This window comes from Rhinolophus ferrumequinum, chromosome 6 (assembly GCF_004115265.2).
Source record: "Rhinolophus ferrumequinum isolate MPI-CBG mRhiFer1 chromosome 6, mRhiFer1_v1.p, whole genome shotgun sequence".
NCBI lineage: Eukaryota > Metazoa > Chordata > Mammalia > Chiroptera > Rhinolophidae > Rhinolophus > Rhinolophus ferrumequinum.
In genome coordinates, this window is record NC_046289.1 from 65,307,150 (window position 1) to 65,326,966 (window position 19,817).

Genomic DNA, 19,817 nt, shown 5'->3' on the forward strand with positions numbered 1-19,817 from the left:
CTCCTCAGGGGGGACCTTTGCAGTTGAGATGTCCCTCCTGATTCTTAATCACCACATGTGGTTGTGAGGCCAGCTTATTTTGCATCTCCATCCTTCCTACCAGTTTCCATGTCGCTGCTTCTTTATATCCTTAGTTATAGAAGTTCTTTTCAGCTAGAATTCAGGTGGTTCTCAAGGTTGGTTTTTCTATAATTTAGTTGTAATTTTGATGTGGTTGTGGGAGGAAGTGAGCACAGCATTTATCTACTCTGCCACCTTGACTAGAAGTGACAATAAACATTTGTAGGAGGAAAAAGCTATCATCTTGATGTCATCATTTTAATTTTTACCAAGTCCTTTGTTTCAATACAATCTGCTGATTTGAAAGTCACTCTTGGCATGAACATGGAACATGCCTGGGAAACAAGCTCCTGTCCCATCTTGATATTTTCATTTACTTTTGGTCTGCTACTTAAAAGTGAATTAGAATTCTCTCCAAGTCTTTACATGTTGAGTTACTCTGAGAATGAATAATATTATATTTTAAAGAATCATTTTATCAAATCAGTTTTCCAAACTCAATAACCATTACCAACACCTTGTAGTTCTTGATTCTTCATCTAGGTGCCATAAAATAATTCAGCAATTTATACTTACATATAATCATGCTAGGCTAGATAGATAAATGTTTTTAGAATTAGAAAAATCAAGAAGCGTCTATTTCACTCAATTAGTCCTTTCTAGTGTTTAATGGACCTCAAAGCCAGACCTTTAAACTACTCATAAAAATTTTGGTTCTATTCTTATTAAACTGGAACTTAATTGGTCAGTAGTCTACAGTCATGGTTAGCCTACCTGAAACTCAGGGTTTGCTTATGGTAATGCTTTGGCCTTCTCTTCATAAAATAATTTGACATTTTGTATATATACTGTGGGTGCCAAAAGAAATGTATGCAAGTGGACACTTTGGTCAACATTTCTCAAGTAGTAGTTCACCATAATCAGAAGTGTCTGGATGCTGATGGTAACCACTTTGAGCACCTTTTGTAATTGCAGAAGTCAAACCTGACTTGTATTCATCTTTTGTTATTGGTATATAGTTAAGTCTTACAATTTTAAATGTGTATTTAGTATTACAATTTCTTAAAATGTGTATACTTTTTTTGGAGTTTATCTAGATAGATAGATAGATAGATAGATAGATAGATAGATAGATAGATAGACAGATGGAGAGCGAGAGAGAGAGAGAGAGAGAGAGAGAGAGAGAGAGAGAGAGAGAGAGAGAGAGAATTTGATAACATGCAATTGTGTTGCTCACCCAGTGCCATCATTCATGGGTCAGAAAATGTGGGTGTGAGAATTGTATGTGCTTTACTCCTAGTTTTCCCCTTTGTTTTCATTGTTCTTTTTAGAAGTAGAACTAGATTTGGAAAAGGATTCAATAAATAACATTTAATGATATTAGTAAAATATGAAATTGTATTCTGTTGGGGCTCATATTTTAAGGGTTATTTCTCCTTCCGATGTTTTTAATATGGCAGGCTAATTTGTTTCTTTTTTCTCTATTCCACAAATCCAGCTAATGTGTATTCTAAGCTAAGCAACTCAGTCTCCCTAAATTGTATAGAAACTGAATGTTAACCATTATCTACTGGAGTTTCTTTTTTTGTATGCCATGTTGGTTTAAGAACGGAATTTACCTGTACCTCATAACAAAGCGGTAGAGAACAAATAATCGTGGATACAGTAAGTATAAATATAAATTTCCGTATGATTTATTGTTGTTCCTTGTACATAAGAAACAGTAATATACAACTTACACTGCTTTAGAATGTAAAATGGATAAAAATGTGTACAAAAAAGCACATTCCTAGGAAAAGGTATTGGCAAATAGTAAAAACTGGGGGTGGGTGGGTAACAAGCAAAAAACAAATCAAAAACAAAACATAACCCAACAATTCTTCAATTCAGTGTGCAAACATTTTATAAAAATAGAAATACTAACTCTACAGGCAGTATTTCCTGATAAATTATTTAAATAGCGTATCTACACAATCTGAGATATCTATTCCAATGGCAATGAGAAAATAATTTATAAAAATAAAGCAATGGTATACAAGATGATAGAAAAAAACATAACTTTCAGAAAATGTATTTAACATTTAAATGCTATTTCCTTATTGGGAATACTTTTATGCAAAGAATTTTTATACTATGTACAACATTGACTTTTTTAGGTACTACAGTAGCTTTAAGTTTGTTAGACACTTAAACTCTTTCTGCTTGAGCCAAAAATTCTTTACTCAGTCACACAACAAATGAGGTAATATTTGTATATAAGTTTCACCTTTGTTATTTTTTTCTTTTGGAAAAAATGAAAAAATAAGTGTAGATGCTTTTTCTTCTCCCTGGAAATAGGCACAAGGGATGGGGTAAAACAGTATCAAAGGCTGCATGGCTTTCTCTGCAATCTAAAAACACTTGCAAACAGACAACCAGCTACTTCCATTTGAAAAGACCAAGAAAAAAAAATTCCAAATCATTTACTCTAAGCACAAAGTGAAGAGCAGCTCGCTACGCTGATTTTCCTTGTGCCGTTCTTGCAAGAGATTTGCTGATAAATCTCAACTACCTGCTCTCAAACACTTTCCATATGAAACCTAGGTTCCAGGTAGAACAGAGTTAATAAATAATCTGTATTTACAATCTTACAGTCATGAAGACTCGTAACAAAGATGATATGGATAGTCCTTATGCTTCTTCCTGTTCCATGAAGTCTTTCAGACAGATCCTCCAAAGTAAAAAATAAATATTTTACAAAGTATTTGTAAAACAGAACAAAACAAAACAAAACTAGTCCAAAAGAGAATTGGAAAACTCCATGATATTCAGGAAAAAAAAAGAGAGAAAAGGAATGTTTTAGTTGATAAATTTGTGCCTTTCTAACCATAAAAATACAAGCATGGCTGCCCCTCCCTTGGGTGGCAGCCTGGTGTTCACTGAGATGGTAGGTTTTCTTATTTTCCTGCTACATCTGCACAATTTCAATGTAACCAGGCGTGGCAGCCAGCACTGCCCCCACTCTGGTTTAATTCTGACTGGCTATTCTGGCTATTACACATCACTATAGGTGATGTGTAAGGGGTGGGGATCCAAGAGGAAGTGCAGAAGGCAGTCCTTCCCTCTCTCCCCTCCTTCTATTTAAGTGCCTTTCTACGTGGGTTAATCAGCTAACACCGGTCAGCATCATGAAGTCCAGCAATAGTCTTTCAATCCCCTGAAAATGGTTTAGTACCAAACATGTAACAGTTCCTCCATATTTTCTCATACAATCATCTCTTGGGTATGCGCCCTCCCCTTAAGGCTTTGGTCCCTGCTCCCCCTCTTCCTGAGGGAGTAGGTCAGGGGTGGTTTTGTTTGCCAATTCTAGTGAGTCCTCCCTTCTCTCACATGCCTGAAAGCGCTTCTGAGTCCACTGCTCAGAGATGGCCTCACAGTGGCACCCTGCTCTGACAAAAGCTGAGTGGGGCTGGCACCTTCCAACTGAAGCACATGGATGCTTTTGCTTTTTCAAAAGCAAACCAAAGTAATTGTTTATGTTCTCGGAAGATTCTCTTCTCCTTCAGAGGCTGAAGGCTGAGTCTGATTTGGGAAATTGCATTTTCTTGAGGCAAGTCACATGTTTTAGGAGTCCACACTGATGCAAGCAGAGAAAAAAGGCAGGCAGGGAGGAGTGATCCTGGGGTTTTCTTAAGCCCATAGTTCCAGAAGGTGCAATACCAGCATTTGTTTTGATCAGTCTTTTGATCAACCGTTGGATGATTAGGAATCTGTTAAACAAACCAACACATAAGTATGTAAATAAACTAATTCACAAAGGCATTGTCATATTAATATCAGTTAATAAATTAACCTAGGTATAGTTCTACTTTCATAATGACAAAAACATAATTTAAGATTGTCAGCTTAGAAAATGAAATGTACATGTGTTTGAACATTGTCGCCAGGACACCGATACTTCACGACCTTGCAGAACTTAGTGACGCTTTCTAAGGCCCTCAATGTTTAAAGTTTAGGGAATTTTTATTTTAGAAATTCAGACTTAAAGATTACATCGTGATTTAACTATTTTGAGTAAAATCAACTATCTTTTTTTTTTTTTAATTTCAATTGATCTTGATATCAAGTCTTATCCCAGAAAACATTTATTAAGTACTTATTTTTTGGTAGGCCCAGGGCTGGACTCCGTGAGAGCCTAAATAACCCACTGAGTAAAAACCATGGAGAAAAAAGCAGCTAAGGTTATTAGTGGAAATTAATTTAATAAGCCAATATGAAAGCAATACTCTTTTCCCTTCTTGTGTAACAGGGACAGGTTGTGAAAGACAGCCTGCGCTGTAATGGCATAAATACAACGATAAGGAGTGTGTAAGACATAGAAGCTTGGAAAGTTTTAAAGTATTATGAATGTGGTCTAAACTATACAGGTGCTTGTCTGCAGTTTACCTTTGCACTGTGTATGAAGAGCACAGAGATCGCTAAGCAAATTAATATTGATAAGGAGGATGTGGGATTTCATAAGCCACAGTTCAGAGGCCTTATTTCATTTTTATCACTGTGTCTTCAACAGCAAAATACAGATAATAACTCTGTCTGTAAAACAGTCTTTACATCAGACTCTCCCATAATTGGCCTTCTCAATGATAGTCTGAATGAGAGATGGCAAATGTACATTCACTGTAACGTTGCTCTTACCTCTGCATTCATATTTCAGGTCAGAGAAGAACACCATTTCTTGAGAGAAGACAAACAACCCTAGTCTACCACCAGCATAGGTTTTGTCATAGATGGGTCCTGAGTCGGCCATGATTTTCTTCCCTTCATACATCACCACTCTGCAGGGAAAAAAAATCTCATTAGTGACACCCCTAGGTTTTGGTCTCTTCCTTCTTACTCATCAGTGTGACTGTAAGTGAAATTTAATCAGTGCAGTCTCACCTAATAAAACCCGTCTTTGGCCTGTGGCTGAGACGCCATCTGTAGGCGGTGAAATCTTTCCAGCCTATGTGACGAGGGTCATGCCACAGGGTGCGCACCTGAAGGAAAAGGAAAAGAAAAGGTTGAAACACAGCTCCATGATGAGAAGATTTATATTTCATTCCATAAGAAATAGTGCTTGAAAGGTACCAAGTGGACCTAATTTGGGCTGCAATGTAGGATTTTTTCCAAGGCCTCTTTCATTTACGGTGTGCCCTTGAATGCACATGTAAAGTAGAAAGAGAGAATGGAAGGAACTTTTTTTGTTTGAAAGGCTGAAACTGCCTTTGGATTTGAAGGGTGACGCGAGTGATGGTGAGCTCTCCTCTCAGATACTATTCTTTTTTCACAAAGCAGAGCTTAATGCTGCAGTTGGTGATGCTAAGACTCCCTCTTTGAGTCTTTGTCAAAACACAGCATCTCTAGTGCTAGTCAAGCACCCGTCTACTGTCTCCCTTCTGCAAGTGTTGTTCTTACCTGGCCAGGTGTGTTTCCCGTGTGCCACAGCGCATTCCGCAGGTGCTCGCCAGGCCCCGTGGTGGAGTTTACAACTTTCACAGAAAGGCCTGAGTATCCCTGAGCCCTTGTGGGGTTGACGTCCCAGTAGGACTGAGTGATCTGCTTCCACATCACAACGTAGAAGCGGCTGCTGGACTGGTAGCCAAACACGAATCCAGCGTAGTCATCATCCCTTTCGGTATTGATGAAGAAGGTGCCGCTGAAGTCCACGGCATTAAATTCATCATAACCTGGAAGAGGAGGCCAGACACGGGTTAAAAACGGCAGCCTTCAGAAGGCTCTCCGTTACTTCCCCAGACACCCTTAGTACCCGCAGGGACACACGCAACCACCAGGTTTTATCTCTGCTTCTTTCCCAAGGATGCATTAACCCTTGGGTGTGAAGAACTCACTACTCACCAATAGCAAGTCCAGGATCACAGTTGACAGTCTGGACAAGTTCTTTACCCTGATGGCGTACCACCCAATTAGGGTCATTTTGGGAGGTCCCTTTGGGATCTAGAGGAATCATCTGGAACCGGCGGAAATCAGTCTCACTGATATCAACGTTTTCAGGACAGATATCATCAATGTCTGGCACGCTGTCATGGTCAAAATCATCTTTGCAAGCATCACCTCGACCATCACCTAAGGTCCAAACGGCAAGAGTTCAGTGAAATTCTGAAGTACTACCATTATTGGTGTTAGAAATTCTCTGTCTTATCAAAGTTGGCATTTAGTCTCGTCATCCTCTCAAGTGCACTCAGCTTTGTTTTTATTTCCTCAGTCCAGAGAGCCACGGTCTCAGTTACTCCCTGAAAAAGTGGCTCTACGGACTTACCATCCGAGTCCTTCTGGTCGGGATTGGGCACGAGTCTGCAGTTATCCCTGTCGTCAGGAATGCCGTCATTATCATCGTCATGGTCGCAGGCATCTCCCTTGCCATCTTTGTCATGGTCAGCCTGATTGGCATTGGGCACGTAGGGACAGTTGTCCAGGTTGTTCTGGTGGCCATCTTCGTCAATATCCTGATTGTTGTCACAGGTATCTCCAATGCGGTCAGAATCAGAGTCAAGCTGAAAGAGAGACAGGAACAGAGGGTAACTTACGGAAGGTTCTCCAATGTTGAATATGGCCGATGGGGGTTTCCTGTCTATTTGCTACTGCCAAAAGACAGTACCATTAGCAAATTTTAAGTTGTTTTCCTTGGTGGTTGTTTTCATATGAAAATTTGGAAAGGGATATTTAAGTTTTGTTTCTTTTTTAAATAAAATTAAATAGAAAGCATGATTTAATCATTAAGGATGAAATGCAATGTTAATTGCTTATATCTTAATGTTCAGTGCAATTCTTTGGGTACATTTTGTTATTTTCCATTGAAGCGTTTCAATTGTAAACTTGACATGTCAACTTCTACTCTAGGCCATTAAATCATGGAAACGTGGCACGGTTTTTGGTGCATACTAGGTAATGGGTATAGTAGAGATCAATTAGTTTCTTTTATTTTTAGGCATTTGGTTTTATATATCTAGTCCATAAGGACTGTCATCTGTTGGCTCAGGTAAAGTCAAAATTCTAAGTTTTTTCAAAACTGTATTTCTCAGAATCCTTTTACATTATCCAGTGTGCACAGGATGCTTAAGGATTATTTATACAGACTGGTATTTATACTCTTTGCTAGTAAGGTTTTTACATGATGTCTGAATTTCATTATACATTTTATCACAGTCTGAAGAACCAAAAACTCATCCTGGGAGGTTAGAAGTTTAATTTATGGTAAGACCCAAACTCAAACTAGATGACCCTCAATAACATTTGATCAGCAAAGCTATCTTAGATCATTCACACTTTCCAGTTATGGCCCCAAAGCTTTTCCTCCTGTTGCTTTTTATTTTACAGGACCTCACAAGAGCAAATACTAGGGGACAAAGTTCGATATCTTAAAAGTTATAAAAATATTCCTATTTTTTTAAAAGCTGGTTTCCAGAATAATGCATTTTAGGGAAAAAAATGCCTTAAGTTTTGTTTCCAGAAAATAATAATGGGCAATTATACAAGAAAATAAATTATTTCAGACATGGAACCTCTTCTGGCTAATGTCTGTCTGTGGCTCTCCCTAGCATTGGTGGAGAATACCTGTTTGCAATGCCAAACGCTTTTTGAAGAAAGACAAAGAAACAGGGATTTCTCCAGGTTAGGGAAGTAATTTTAGTTTGACGATTTTTCTTACAGGCAGTTTATATCATTAGCCATGAAAATGGTTATTTTGCTTAAGGATATTTTCTTTCACCTCCTAGTCTTAAATAAAATTAATATTACTAGAGTTGTTAGTTACAGATTCCTGTTTTGTAAAATTTCTCTTAATGATACATCATGCTGAAGAAGTCACAAAAACCTTCTTTTAGGAGATTGAAGTTATGAGACGTTACACTAAAAGATCTATGGGACTCTGCCAGGGGACCACTTCGGACAGTTTCCCTGAAAATAAAAGTGGCTCCGAGACTAGTGAGAGCCATGGTAATAAAAGTATTTGAAGTCTAGTTTTGGAGGCGTAGAAAGGGATATTCAAGATTTTAGAAGGAGTCCAGCTACCTGATCAGGATTATGTTCTAGGGGGCAGTTGTCACACTGATCTCCAACCCCATCCATGTCTGTGTCCCTCTGGTCCACATTATAGACGTACTGGCAGTTGTCTCGTTCATTGAGGATATCTGCAGAGAACAGGGGACAAATGAGAGCCAGAATCTCCAGCCTCGGCTGTTCCCACCAAACCGCACACTGACAGCCAGGGCTGAGAAGTGGTCCCCAGCGCCTGGGACTGCTTCGCTACAGTCAGGGCGGGTCTTACCATCCCCATCAATGTCTGCAGCGCAGGCGTCGCCCTCCCCGTTGTTGTCTGTGTCAGCCTGATCGGGGTTGTGGTTGTAGGGGCAGTTGTCACAGCGGTCTCCCACGTCATCTCTGTCGTAGTCATACTGGGCTGGGTTGTAGTGGAACGGACAGTTGTCCTGCAAAGACAAGACACACTGTGGAAACAGCTCAAGACTCAAATCATATGTATAATACGTATATACTGCAAAAATCTGCGACAGGTATTTTCTAGGTAGTGGTTATCCTAGGTGAGTCATCAGTGTAAAATCACTGCAAAAGTTAAAAGCCAAGACATAATGAAGGAAAAATGGATTCCTGTTGGTTACGAGTCAGTAAGATATAAATATAAGCTCATCCTCTCAGTTCCCAAAGTAAATTTTACTGTAATGTAGATAAGACATTTGACATTTGAAATGAATCTGGGGAGCAAAGTGTCATTTGTTTATATATTGTAATTTCTTCCTCAAATGGAGGGAAGGAAGATTGTGATGAAAAACAAAACCTCCATTTAAAAAATTCTCTGGGCAACATCTACATCCTCAAACTCCTGAAACAAAAGACTAATTCCTCTCATTATCCTGTGTATCAGTTTGGTACATTCTCCCCTATGATTCTAAGTTCATTCATTTCAGGCTGTCACTGAATAGAGAAGATGAAAGGAAAATGTTTGTGTTTACCCTGTCGTCTGGGATTTTGTCATTGTCGTCGTCGTCATCACAGGCATCGCCAATTCCATCCTTGTCATAGTCTTCCTGCCCTGAGTTGGGAAGGTTGGGGCAATTATCCTGGAAAGAGAAAACGCACATTACAGCTGCAGGTTGCACGCCCTTTGCTCAGCTCATGCACGAAAGGACTGAATGCTGTTCTGTGACAACATGTTTTTTATGGTAAGACAAAAAAATTAAATGTTTTCTTGGGGGATACACACACACACACATATTAGGTCTTATTTTGGGAGGAAACAATGTAAACATGTATATATTTATACCTTGTTTTCCCCCAAAATAAGACCTAACTGGAAAATAAGCCCTAGCATGATGTTTTAGGATGACATCCCCTGAACATAAGCCCTAATGCGTCTTTTGGAGCAAAAATTAATATAAGACCTGGTCTTACTTTCGGGGAAACATGGCAATATAATGTGTATAAATGCTCTAGGTTTTATACATGCTGGGAACGCAAGTCATACTCTGCTGGTATTTGGAAGAGTAGTGAATTTTTTGGACAAAATCATGGACTATGGAACAACTGCCGAAAGGGCCTGCCCCACTCCTGTTCTTGGCACCAAGTGATTTACTATTAAGAATTAATGCTGCTCTGTCTTTGGGGGACTTAATCTTCCCATTTCATGTTCCAACGTTAAACATTTAAAGCCCTTAGCCTGTTCTTATGATAAGGTCGATGTGATGTGCCTCCTCTCTGGAGGCGCATGCGGGGAGTTACCTTTTTGCAGTGGTATGTGGCGTTGGCCACGCACACCAGGGCCTCGTTGGGCCAGCCGTCCAGGTCTGTGTCCTCCCCACAGATGATGCCATTGCCAGCGTAGCCGGGCTTGCACTCGCAGCGGTACATGGGGTCGCTGTAATGGCCCAGGTAGTTGCACTTGGCGTTCTTGTTGCAGTCATGCGTCCCGTCTGTGCACGGGTTGCGGGGTTTACACACCTGAGGGTACAACATCCTGATGTTAATGCATAGCCTTCCAGAGTCTCCAGATACTGCAGAAGCAAGAAGAACCCGGATCTCTATCATGTCCGAACAGACAGACACTCCATGGGGAAGAGTGTGCGTTACCTCTGTCCTTCCCTACTCGCCCCTGCAGATGTCCAGGTGGCAGGTTAACATTGCTTTATGTGTGTTTTTCTTGAAATTGCTCAGCACCTGGGTATGTACAAGTCCATCGGCTCACAACTTATTCCAGAGCAGCATTTTCAAATGTGATAGGTTTACAATGGATTTTTCTGGTCATGATTCTAAAAGCTGGATTGTACCTTCACCCCCTTCCTTGTTTTTTGTGAAGGAGATGAAATGAGCTTCCTCCCATTACTAGTTGTTTCAGTCAAGGACACCCCTCCTCTCGTCTGCCAGCCTGGTCTGCTGTACCTGTTTGTTGGCAGCGGCATGCTCCACACCCCGGCCGAAGGGCTGCGTGCCAGTGAAGCGCGGTGGGCAGGGCAGGCAGTTGTAGCCGGGGTCTGTGTTCTCACACCTGTGCTCTCCGTTGTGGCTGAAGCAGGCATCAGGCACTAGTTTGCACTACAGGAGAAACAACAGGGTGCTTCATGTTTAGAAAACACTGCCATAGGAAATGACTAGGATGGCTTAGCTGCTTTCCTAGGTCTCACAGCTCTGAGCCGTCAGTTCCTCACCTCATCAACGTCTTGGCACTGGATGCCATTTCCGCTGTAGCCAGGGGGACAAGCACCACATTTCCAGCTGCCATCAGGGTAGCTAGTACACTTGGTCTCAGCAAAGCAGGGATTGGACAGGCATCCATCTGAGACAAGAGAGGCAAGCAAATGGTTGGTCTAAGCTGCTAACTGCCATGCTGATCATTAAAAAAAAAAAAAAAATACAGTGTAAAATAGTATAGGGTCTATGTAACTGATAACTTGGTGAGATTTTGTTGTCCATCTCGCATTTTACAGTAATCAAAGCACTCAGGACCATTCAAAGCTAGAACTCCCTTGAATGCTGACTGTGGCCATCTGTGGTTTTGTCCTGGGCTACATGGCTCACCAATTGGACAGTCCTGCTTGTTGCAGATCTGGTTTTCCATCACTTCACCAACGCAGTCCTTGCCTCCAAACTGGGGGGTGGGGTTGTTGCAGAGCCGGCTCCGTTTCTGTACCCCTCCACCACAGGTGACGGAACAGATGTCCCAGGGTGACCAGGGACCCCAGCCTCCATTAACTGTAAGAAAGTGAACCACATGCAAAAGTTAAGGTTAATTTTCAAACACCTTACCTGTCACAGAAGACTCCCTTAAGTTTGTTCAAGAAACCTCTGCTACCCTGATACATGGGAAGAATGTCTGGGAAGAGGATGAGTTTGAAATGGTTTTCTTTCTGTTTTTCATTAATAGAAGCTGCTGAGCATGCAGGACTTTTGCTTCTATTTGTTTCTCTAGCAAGTAACCTTTTCCCCTCCATGACACAGCGAACAGAAGGGTCCGATGCCAGGCAACCAGCTGGGCAAAGCTGCCACTGGGGGCTCAGCCCCCAGCCGGGCCGCGTGCTCACACTTACCAGGACAGGCGTCTCTCTTGCAGGCTTTGGTCTCCCGAGCTTCACCTTCACATGGTTTCCCATTCATCTGGGGGCTGGGGGAGTTGCAGAGCCGGATCCTTGTAATCACACCGTCACCACAAGTCACAGAACAAGATGACCATGGGGACCAGTGGCTCCAGCCGCCATCCTGTTTAACTACAGCACAAAACCGATGGTTACAGGGTGTTCACCATGAGCCCAGTTCTGTGCTAACTGCTTTAAATGCGTTATGTAAATGAACTCCTCAAAATAACCCTACCATGAACTATTATCCCCAACTGGCAGACGAGGAAAGAGCCTGAGAGAGGGTAAATTGTGCTCAAGGGTGTACAGATAGATGACAGAATTAGGGTTCAGATCCAGAGAGTCTAGGACCTGTACGCTTAACCTCTGTGCTATGGAGTTGCCCTTGGTGATGACAAACAAGGAAGGTCGTTCTCGGCATTCCCGCGTGGCCAAGATGCTTACATCTCTTATCACACTCCTGAATGTGGCAGGTCCTCGTCTGGACGGAGGAGCCCTCGCATCGGTTGTTGAGGCTGTCGCAGGAGCGGCCGCGTTGCTGGATCCCATTGCCACATGTTGCAGAGCAGGAGGTCCACTCGGACCATGGGGACCAGCCATCGTCCGCGGAGTCACTGGCTGCAGAGGAAACGGGGTCATTTAGCGTGTAATCATTAAGACTAGCTAGTCTTCAGACTGCTCTGTCCAGGACTTTCTTCCCTTGCCAGAGAGTGAAAAGCAATATATTTCTTAGGCCAACAGCCAAGGGGTTTATCTCAGGTCGTTATGTTTACTGCCATCAGGCTAAGCGAATGCTTTGCCTGGGTCAGCACAGCTCAGCCTTCTCCCAGTGTGTGTTTTCCTATTCATCGTTGCCTCCTCCCTCCTCTCTCAGCATTTCAAATGAGTTTCTTTTTCCTGACTCGAGATTTCTTGGTAGGCATTTCCAGTCTCAGGCTTCCAAGAATACCAGAGTTTTAGGCAGCTTCTAGGAGTCACTTCTGACTTTCAGGGGAGCCACAGACCATGTGTTGGACAGATAAGCTTGAAGGCAGCTCAGCTGCTGTTAGCTCTAGGCTCCAACTCGGTCATGAGGTTAACCAGTGTGTTGCTCCTCTCACCCTAGCATCTGGGGCCTTCTCTGCACATAGTTTCCCAAGAGAATGTATTTGTTTACCATCTGCACAGCACCATGACTACAATCACATCTAGCTGCATGAGACGCAAGATAGAGGAACTTGTTTTCTCTTGCCATCAGTTGGACGATTTCCTAGCTCTCCCTGATTCAAGTTCAAAACTCCGCTCATCTCCAGCTATCTTTGTTCCCTTTACCCCACACCTGAAGTGAACGCCGAATGGAAACCGATATACAAATGATTTGATTATTCCCGTGCCAGTATCACTAACATGATCCCTGGAGGGGACTGGTTCTTCTGCGCTATGACCAGGGTGTGTAGGGATAGGGGTTTGTGCAGGGTGAGTATTACTTGCCACTTTTATTGCTTATCTCAGTGTGATAAATCATTTTTATGACTTGTACCTACTACATTCAATATTGTCTCAGCACAGTGATTAATTTATACTGGCAACAGAAACCAGGGAGCGGGTGCTACGAAACAACACAGTGTTTTCTTTCGTTTAGTGCCTCAAAACTCAAAATGCTGCTGTTCCCCTTGGCTTCCTATTCCTGCAGATACAATGGGTGGAGCTTTCAGGCCCAGTTACGTCCAATGCTCACACTAGAGGCCATCCATTTCTCTGGTGAGCGGAGTTTTCTTGGCTCTAGGCCCTAAGGTCAAATTCTAGAAGCAGTCAACCTGAAGCTGTTGCTGCTACACCTTCATCTCTTTTTTCTTCAAAGCATACAATCAGGCTCAATAAGCTATACCGAGAACGATTACTGCCTGCCAGAGGGGCTCATGAAGATTTAGTCATGGAGTTTGGGCTCCACACAGCTGCCAAAGCCATCAGTTAACCAGATGCTGCAGCAAAAAACTGAATGAAAACCCAGGATGGAGATGGGGGTGGGGTTCCAGTGCTGTGCTCAACTGTCCTGTGTTTATAGAGAATTGATCCAGTCACGGCGGAATGGTTATGCAGTTTCAGAAACTTACGCCAACACCGCGGGCAGCATTCTCCATCAGGAACTGTGGCATTGGAGCAGGGCATGATGGGGCAGGACACTTTTTTGCAGATGGTAACTGAGTTCTGCAGAGGGACAAATGGGTTACTAAGCACACTGCAAGCAGAAGTTTACATCCTGTAACATTTCAGTTACAAGATGAACTGTGGTCAGGGCTTTGAATACTCTACTGAAATGATTTTAATAGAAGGTCTGTCTGTCTGATTTGCAGCCACCAGTATTGTAGAGACCGTTCTAGTGCCAATTACTTGTCACTCTATTCCTTGGAGAGTTCTTTCTTTACTGCTACTTCGTCAATGATAGAAGTTACAGCATGAAGAATTTATCCACAGGGAACCAACAAACATCATGGGTCAAATCTATGAATCTGCATCTGAAACCAAACTCATAAAAACTCGGCCAGGAATTTTAAATTAAAATACTTTATCTGATGGGGAAAAGAAGACCAATGAGCATATATTTTCCCCATGTCTAGATCTGATTTTATATTATATTGGAGAAGAAAGGGAATTTAATAAAGTTGGCTCCAAAATTCAACAATCCATGATTTGTATTTATGCTAGACTTTGCTTAATGAGCCAGGTAAACCCCCAAACTCACCTGCCACTGGCAGTGAGCAGAGCTAGAGTGACACACTGTGCCATCTGAGCTTCGTAGATAGTTATATCCTAACAATGTCAGGCTCAGTCATTTGAACAACAATCAGTACTGTAGTAAAAGAATCTCCTTGTCATAGCTGAATACAAATCAGGGTTGTGGGGGAGAAGGAATGTTCCAACCAGGTGTTATTTACCTGACATCCAACACTTAGCCTTTAAACTGAAGCAAGTAAATTATTCTGATGTCTATCTGTGTAGATTTGTTCTTTTATATACTTAGCCTGGGCTTTAATTAAGACTTTGAGAGTTTAAAGATTTTATAGATGTCATAATTGTATCTTAAAAGAAAAACAACCAAAAAACAAATAGTATCTTTAAAAAAAAAAAAAAAGGAAAAAAAAGCACCCCACTTTGGTATCAGGCCACAGAACATAAAAAGAGCTTGTGTGGCCGAGTGGGTATTTCCCCAGAGACTGTGCCTTCAAACCCACGCCATCCATTCGTATTCCAGTTTGTAAAGATCCCTTACCTGACAGCGACATTCAGTGCAGCTATCAACAGTCCACTCCTCATTATTCCTGTACTGAACTCCATTGTGGTAGCAGAGGGGAGGCCTTCTCAATTCATTGGCCAACTCTTTGTTCTCTTCCGTCTAAAAGGGGGAGAAAGGTCATTAGTGTGCAACCTAATGTGTAGTCCTTTGGGATGCTCTGTGATCCACTGTCAGGGGCTCATGCTCAAGGGATGGGAGCAGAGGCCACTGACCACTTTGCGGATGCTGTCCTGAAGCGTCGTCACAATGGTGCGCAGACCCCTGAGCTCCAGGACCATGCTGGACAGCTCGTCACAGGAGATGCCGCAGATGGCCTGCAGATCCTTCGTCTTATGGCCAATGTAGTTGGTGCGGATGGCGGGGCTGGAGCCATTCACCACATTGTTGTCAAGGGTGAGAAGGACATTGGTAGCTGCCACAAAGCAAATAATCACAATGAGAAAAGTAATGGAAGATGCTCTCATCGGCCAGCCTGAGTTCCTCGTTGTAAAAGACATTTCATTTGGGGTGAGGTAGGCAGCAGGTAAAAGGGACATGTGTGTGGAATAGCCTTTAAGGTCACGTTTAAATACCTCTGAACTGCTACCCAGGGTAATTTATATACAACCAACACTGCTTAAATGTCTCAGCTTGTTTTGGGTGGAATTCCCCTAATTTCCCGATAGGCCCTAAAAAACAGAAGGGTACTCACAGCTGGAGCAGCCTTTGTTCCTGAGGATGTCTTCTGGTGTGGTTCCAAAGACAAACCTCACGTTCTGCAGCACCCCCTGTGGGCAGAGGACACGTTACCCGTGGAGTGCTGGGAGAGCTACGTGGGTGGGAGAGACTGTTTATGCAAGGAAGAGCACACAATAGATGTTCTAAAAGTTTGAAAGAGCTCCCTTTTAAGATCACCATGTCAAAGTAACACACCAACATAAATTGCCAGACAACTTCAAAATCTTAATTGTATCTTCTGCCAAGTCTTCAGTATTTTACAAAGAATTCAGTTATCAGCCTACTTGGGTACACAGGAAATGGAAACGAAGGCCAGAGGATATAATGACACTCTCTAGTGTCAAAGAATTAAATGTGGGAGTTTCAAAGCCCCCGTTGCAAAGATCTAGAAGTTTAAGCGAGGAAGAAGCTGCAGCAGCAAATCACCACTATTTTAACCTTTTATTTGAGACCAGCTACATCCCCATGAGGGATCAAATAGCAGAGTGGTATTTATTCTGCTAGAACAAAGTATCCATTTCAAGCAATATTACAATTGGCTGAATGCATTTGAAATAAGTTATTCTCTTGAGAAAAGTATAAGGAGTATCTAAAGCTGGAACAGGCTGCTATAGAAAAACCATTTGTTTCCTTTAGTGGTTTTCAAAGTGTGGTTCCCCAAAACACCCCCCACCAGCATCAGCCTCACCTGGAACATGTTAGAAATGCAAACGATCAGGCCCACCCCAGACCTACTGAATCTGAAACTGGGTGGGGTGCAGCAGTATGAGTTTTACGAGCCTTCTAGGTGATATTGGTGCTCCCTAAAGTTTGACAACCACTGCTGTAGTCCACAGGCAGTATTTCCTGTACGGGAACCTCTGCTTCTCCTGCTAGAGCCCTCCTGACAGGTCAGCTGGCTAGCAGGTGACCCACACAGACCACGAATCGGAGAAGAGGCCTCACCTGGAAATTGTCATTGACACCCCCTTTTGCGATACGGAGTCTGGCGATGCTGCCGAGGTCCCTGGTGAAGATGCTTTGGATGGGGACGTCTAGCTCAGCATTCTCCATCTTCTCACAGTCGATGTACAGCTGGGCCCTGTCCTCCTGCACAAACAGGGTGATGCTCTTCCACTGGCCGGTGGCCAGGAGTGCTTCTTCCACTGACACCACATGCTGCTTCCCTTGCACAGTCAGACTCAGGTCCAGGGTGCCCGCCTTGCCGTTGGAGACCACGCTGAAGACCTGGCCAGAGTGGTCTTTCCGCTCCACTGCCAGCAGTGTGCCCCGAGTCTTCTTCATTTGCCTTAGGGAGGCCAGGAGAAGGAAACCTTTCTCTGCCCGCACAGCATCCACGAGGTCTTGAAACTTGTCGTCAGGGACGGGGGGAATCAGGTTGGCGTCCTCGATGCGGAAAGCTGGGCTGGAAGGGTCGGGGCCCTTCACCAGTCGGCGCCCAGACCCCTTGCGGGCAGCCCCCGTGAGTTCAAAGATGTCGAACACGCTGTTGTCTCCCCCAGACTCTGTTAGGAGCAATACACACTGTGAGCTTTCTAGAATGGGACCCGGGGTGGGGGTGGGGGTGCCTCAGCTCTGAGGGGTGGGGCCAGAGGTCAGGGTGAAAACTCCTGGCAACCACTGAAAGCTGAATAAACACCATAGTCAGAGGGAACCTGCCTCCTGGTGTTCAGTTGGGGCTCAGGGAGAAACAGCTGGGAAAGGAGAGCTGGGAGGAAAGCACACCTGGGGTAACCAGCACCACCACCTCTTCCTTCCCGCCTCAAAGGTATTATACAGACTCACCTGGAATGCGGCTAGAGCCACACACATGCAACAGGAACAGGACACAGAGTCCCCAGGCCAGCCCCATGGTGGAACTGTTTGTGCCCAGCAGGGAGCCTGCAGGAGGAAGCAGAGCCCAGGGTAAGAGACAGCAAAGCAGGGAGGGTGGGCAGTAACTGGGGGATGGGCATAGGGCCAGGTACCTGGGGATCTCTCTATGGCCCCGCATTTGCTGGAATGAGGGACAACAGAATTGACTTTGGAGAGGGCATCAGGAAGAAAAGGAGATTTGAGAGCAGGAGACTGTGATTCTAAAATGGGGAGGGGGAAAAACCAGACATCTGGGGTCTTGTCCTAGGGAGGTGGAGAGTAAGCAGCAGGACCAGGAGATGTAGTTTGGGGGCGCCGGGAGGGTATTGTAGACTTTTCTCTAGAGAGGGACTTGGGATATCCTGACAAGTGGTTTGTGAACCCCAAGGCTGGAGAGGATGGCTCTGGAGCCCTACCACGAGAAGAATCCCCCAGCGGCTGGGAGGGACAGGATGGGGAAGGCAAAGGGGGAGAGTTTGCTCTCCGGAGCCCCGGAGGGGCTGGATCCTCGGAGCATCAGGTGGATGGCCAGGGCAGCGTTGCTCCTAGGCGGCAGCCCGGAGACTCCTTACCTGTGTGCACACGGGCGCAGCGGCCCGGAGTGGCGGCGAGGGTGCAAGCGTCCGGCGCCGAGTCCTGGAGAGCGCGGTGCGCCTGGGGGGGCTTCGGCCGGAGTCGGAGGCCGGGTAGGGAGAGCTCGCAGGAGTTCCGGATGGGCCCGCCGGCTCAGCTGCAGTGGCTGGCGAGGCGGAGGAGCCGCGCGCCTTTAAAGGGGCGCTCACATTCCTGGGCCTTCCTCTGGCCAATGGGAGGCGGCCGGGCAGGAAGCGGGAGGGGGGCCAGTCTGGGTTCCTCTCTCCGCCCCCCGCCGCTAGGCGCACAACTTTCCAGCTAGAAAGTGAAGGGGGAGGCAGGGGTCGGGGCCCGAGGGCCCTGGAACTTCTCAGAAAACCTGGTGCCCGCCCACGCGGCCTTGGCGCACGCGGGCTCAGCACTTTGGCTCTTGCGCCACGCCGCCAATGGGTTCAGGGTAAGCATCCCGAGCAGCGACGGGGCTTCAGCCACCCATCCAAGACCCTTAGGGGGCTATCAGACAAACTCGTCTCCTTGAACGCCAGGGCGATGGCTGAGGGGTGCACACTGGGAGACCGAGCCCGTTAGTAAAAAAAAAAAAAAGCCCGATAGGATAAATGTGACCAAGAGAGAACCAATCTTTAAAGAAGTTCCTTCTTGTGTGCTTGTTGACCCTCATCCATCCATCCGGGTGGGGTGGAGGACCACGCGCCCGGCTTCGAGCCGTCTCGCTTCTGCCCTCCGCCTGACCCACTCGGGGAGGTGAGTGTGGTGTCATGCCGGCCCGCAGGGCAGTGATTAGAGCTCGCGTTCCCGCTGCCGGTCGGGGCACACTTTCTCCTGTCGCCCAAGTCCCCGCGAACGTCTCTCCTCCCGATTGCTACAGCGCTTCCACAGTTTACCGCTTGGGGGAGGTATGCGTATTGTGATCAAGGGGACGGAGAGGACAGCTTTCTAGTCAGGGATATTAAAGAAACTCGCATCCAGTTCCCTGAAGCCAAAACTGAAATTGTGTCTTGAAAAACAGTTTTTGTGCCCACTCGTGCTTCTTAACGTGACTCCTGGTTGGATAATTTGCAGAACCATCTGGCTCCAGGTTTTAAACTATTTACAGAACAGACCCATAAAATAATAAATTACCCTCTGCCTATTATTTTATTTCCTTTTTACGCTCCCTAAACGTTCTTTTCATTTTTCGGCTCCTGAAAGCGAGGCGTGGGTTACATTTCTGTGGGTGCACCAATTGCCATGAATGCTGCCACTTAAAACTTCTGTCATTGGCAGTCTGGTCTCCAAGCCACTGTCCCAAGCCAGCATGACTCCAGCTGCCTGGAATTCCATTCATCTCTTCGGGCTGGGATGTCAGCAGCCACCCTTCCACGCTGTGGTCCCAGCACTATCGGGCTGGCCCTGAGACACGGGGGCAGGTAGTAGCTTCACCTAGTAAGGATCTCAGCCACAGGCTGGGGAAAGCCCTGGGGTTCACCTCCCTTCCTAGCACTCACACCTGGCAGGACTCCTAATTGCTGGAAACACCCACGAATTTACATTCATCAAACAGCAATTTCACTTTTCTTGTATGGGAGTGTTGTGTGACAAGGTGCATGTGTGTGTGGATTGTGGAGTGAGTTTTTTCCAGTTACTCAATATACATCAAGTGGCTTTAGAAGATGACAAGTATGTTCCTAAGACACATGTTTGTTTGTTGCTTAAGTAATAACTAA

At 44.7% G+C, this 19,817-nt stretch overlaps 1 protein-coding gene across 1 annotated transcript; it reads right to left on the reverse strand.

The window, feature by feature from the left end:
* Window positions 1-1,730: 1,730 nt before the first annotated feature.
* THBS1 (thrombospondin 1) lies at window positions 1,731-18,262 on the reverse strand. The gene is made up of 22 exons (XM_033108538.1): window positions 18,093-18,262; window positions 17,452-17,547; window positions 16,612-17,171; window positions 15,641-15,716; window positions 15,162-15,361; window positions 14,926-15,048; window positions 13,769-13,862; window positions 12,120-12,293; window positions 11,631-11,807; window positions 11,122-11,295; window positions 10,752-10,879; window positions 10,486-10,638; window positions 9,829-10,047; window positions 9,063-9,170; window positions 8,363-8,522; window positions 8,107-8,225; window positions 6,356-6,590; window positions 5,935-6,162; window positions 5,494-5,765; window positions 4,978-5,075; window positions 4,735-4,874; window positions 1,731-3,809 (listed from the first exon to the last, which is right to left on the reverse strand). Exons 2-22 carry the CDS (start codon window positions 17,516-17,518, stop codon window positions 3,802-3,804), a joined length of 3,513 nt encoding a protein of 1,170 aa, XP_032964429.1. The 5' UTR covers window positions 17,519-17,547; window positions 18,093-18,262; the 3' UTR covers window positions 1,731-3,801.
* Window positions 18,263-19,817: the final 1,555 nt, after the last annotated feature.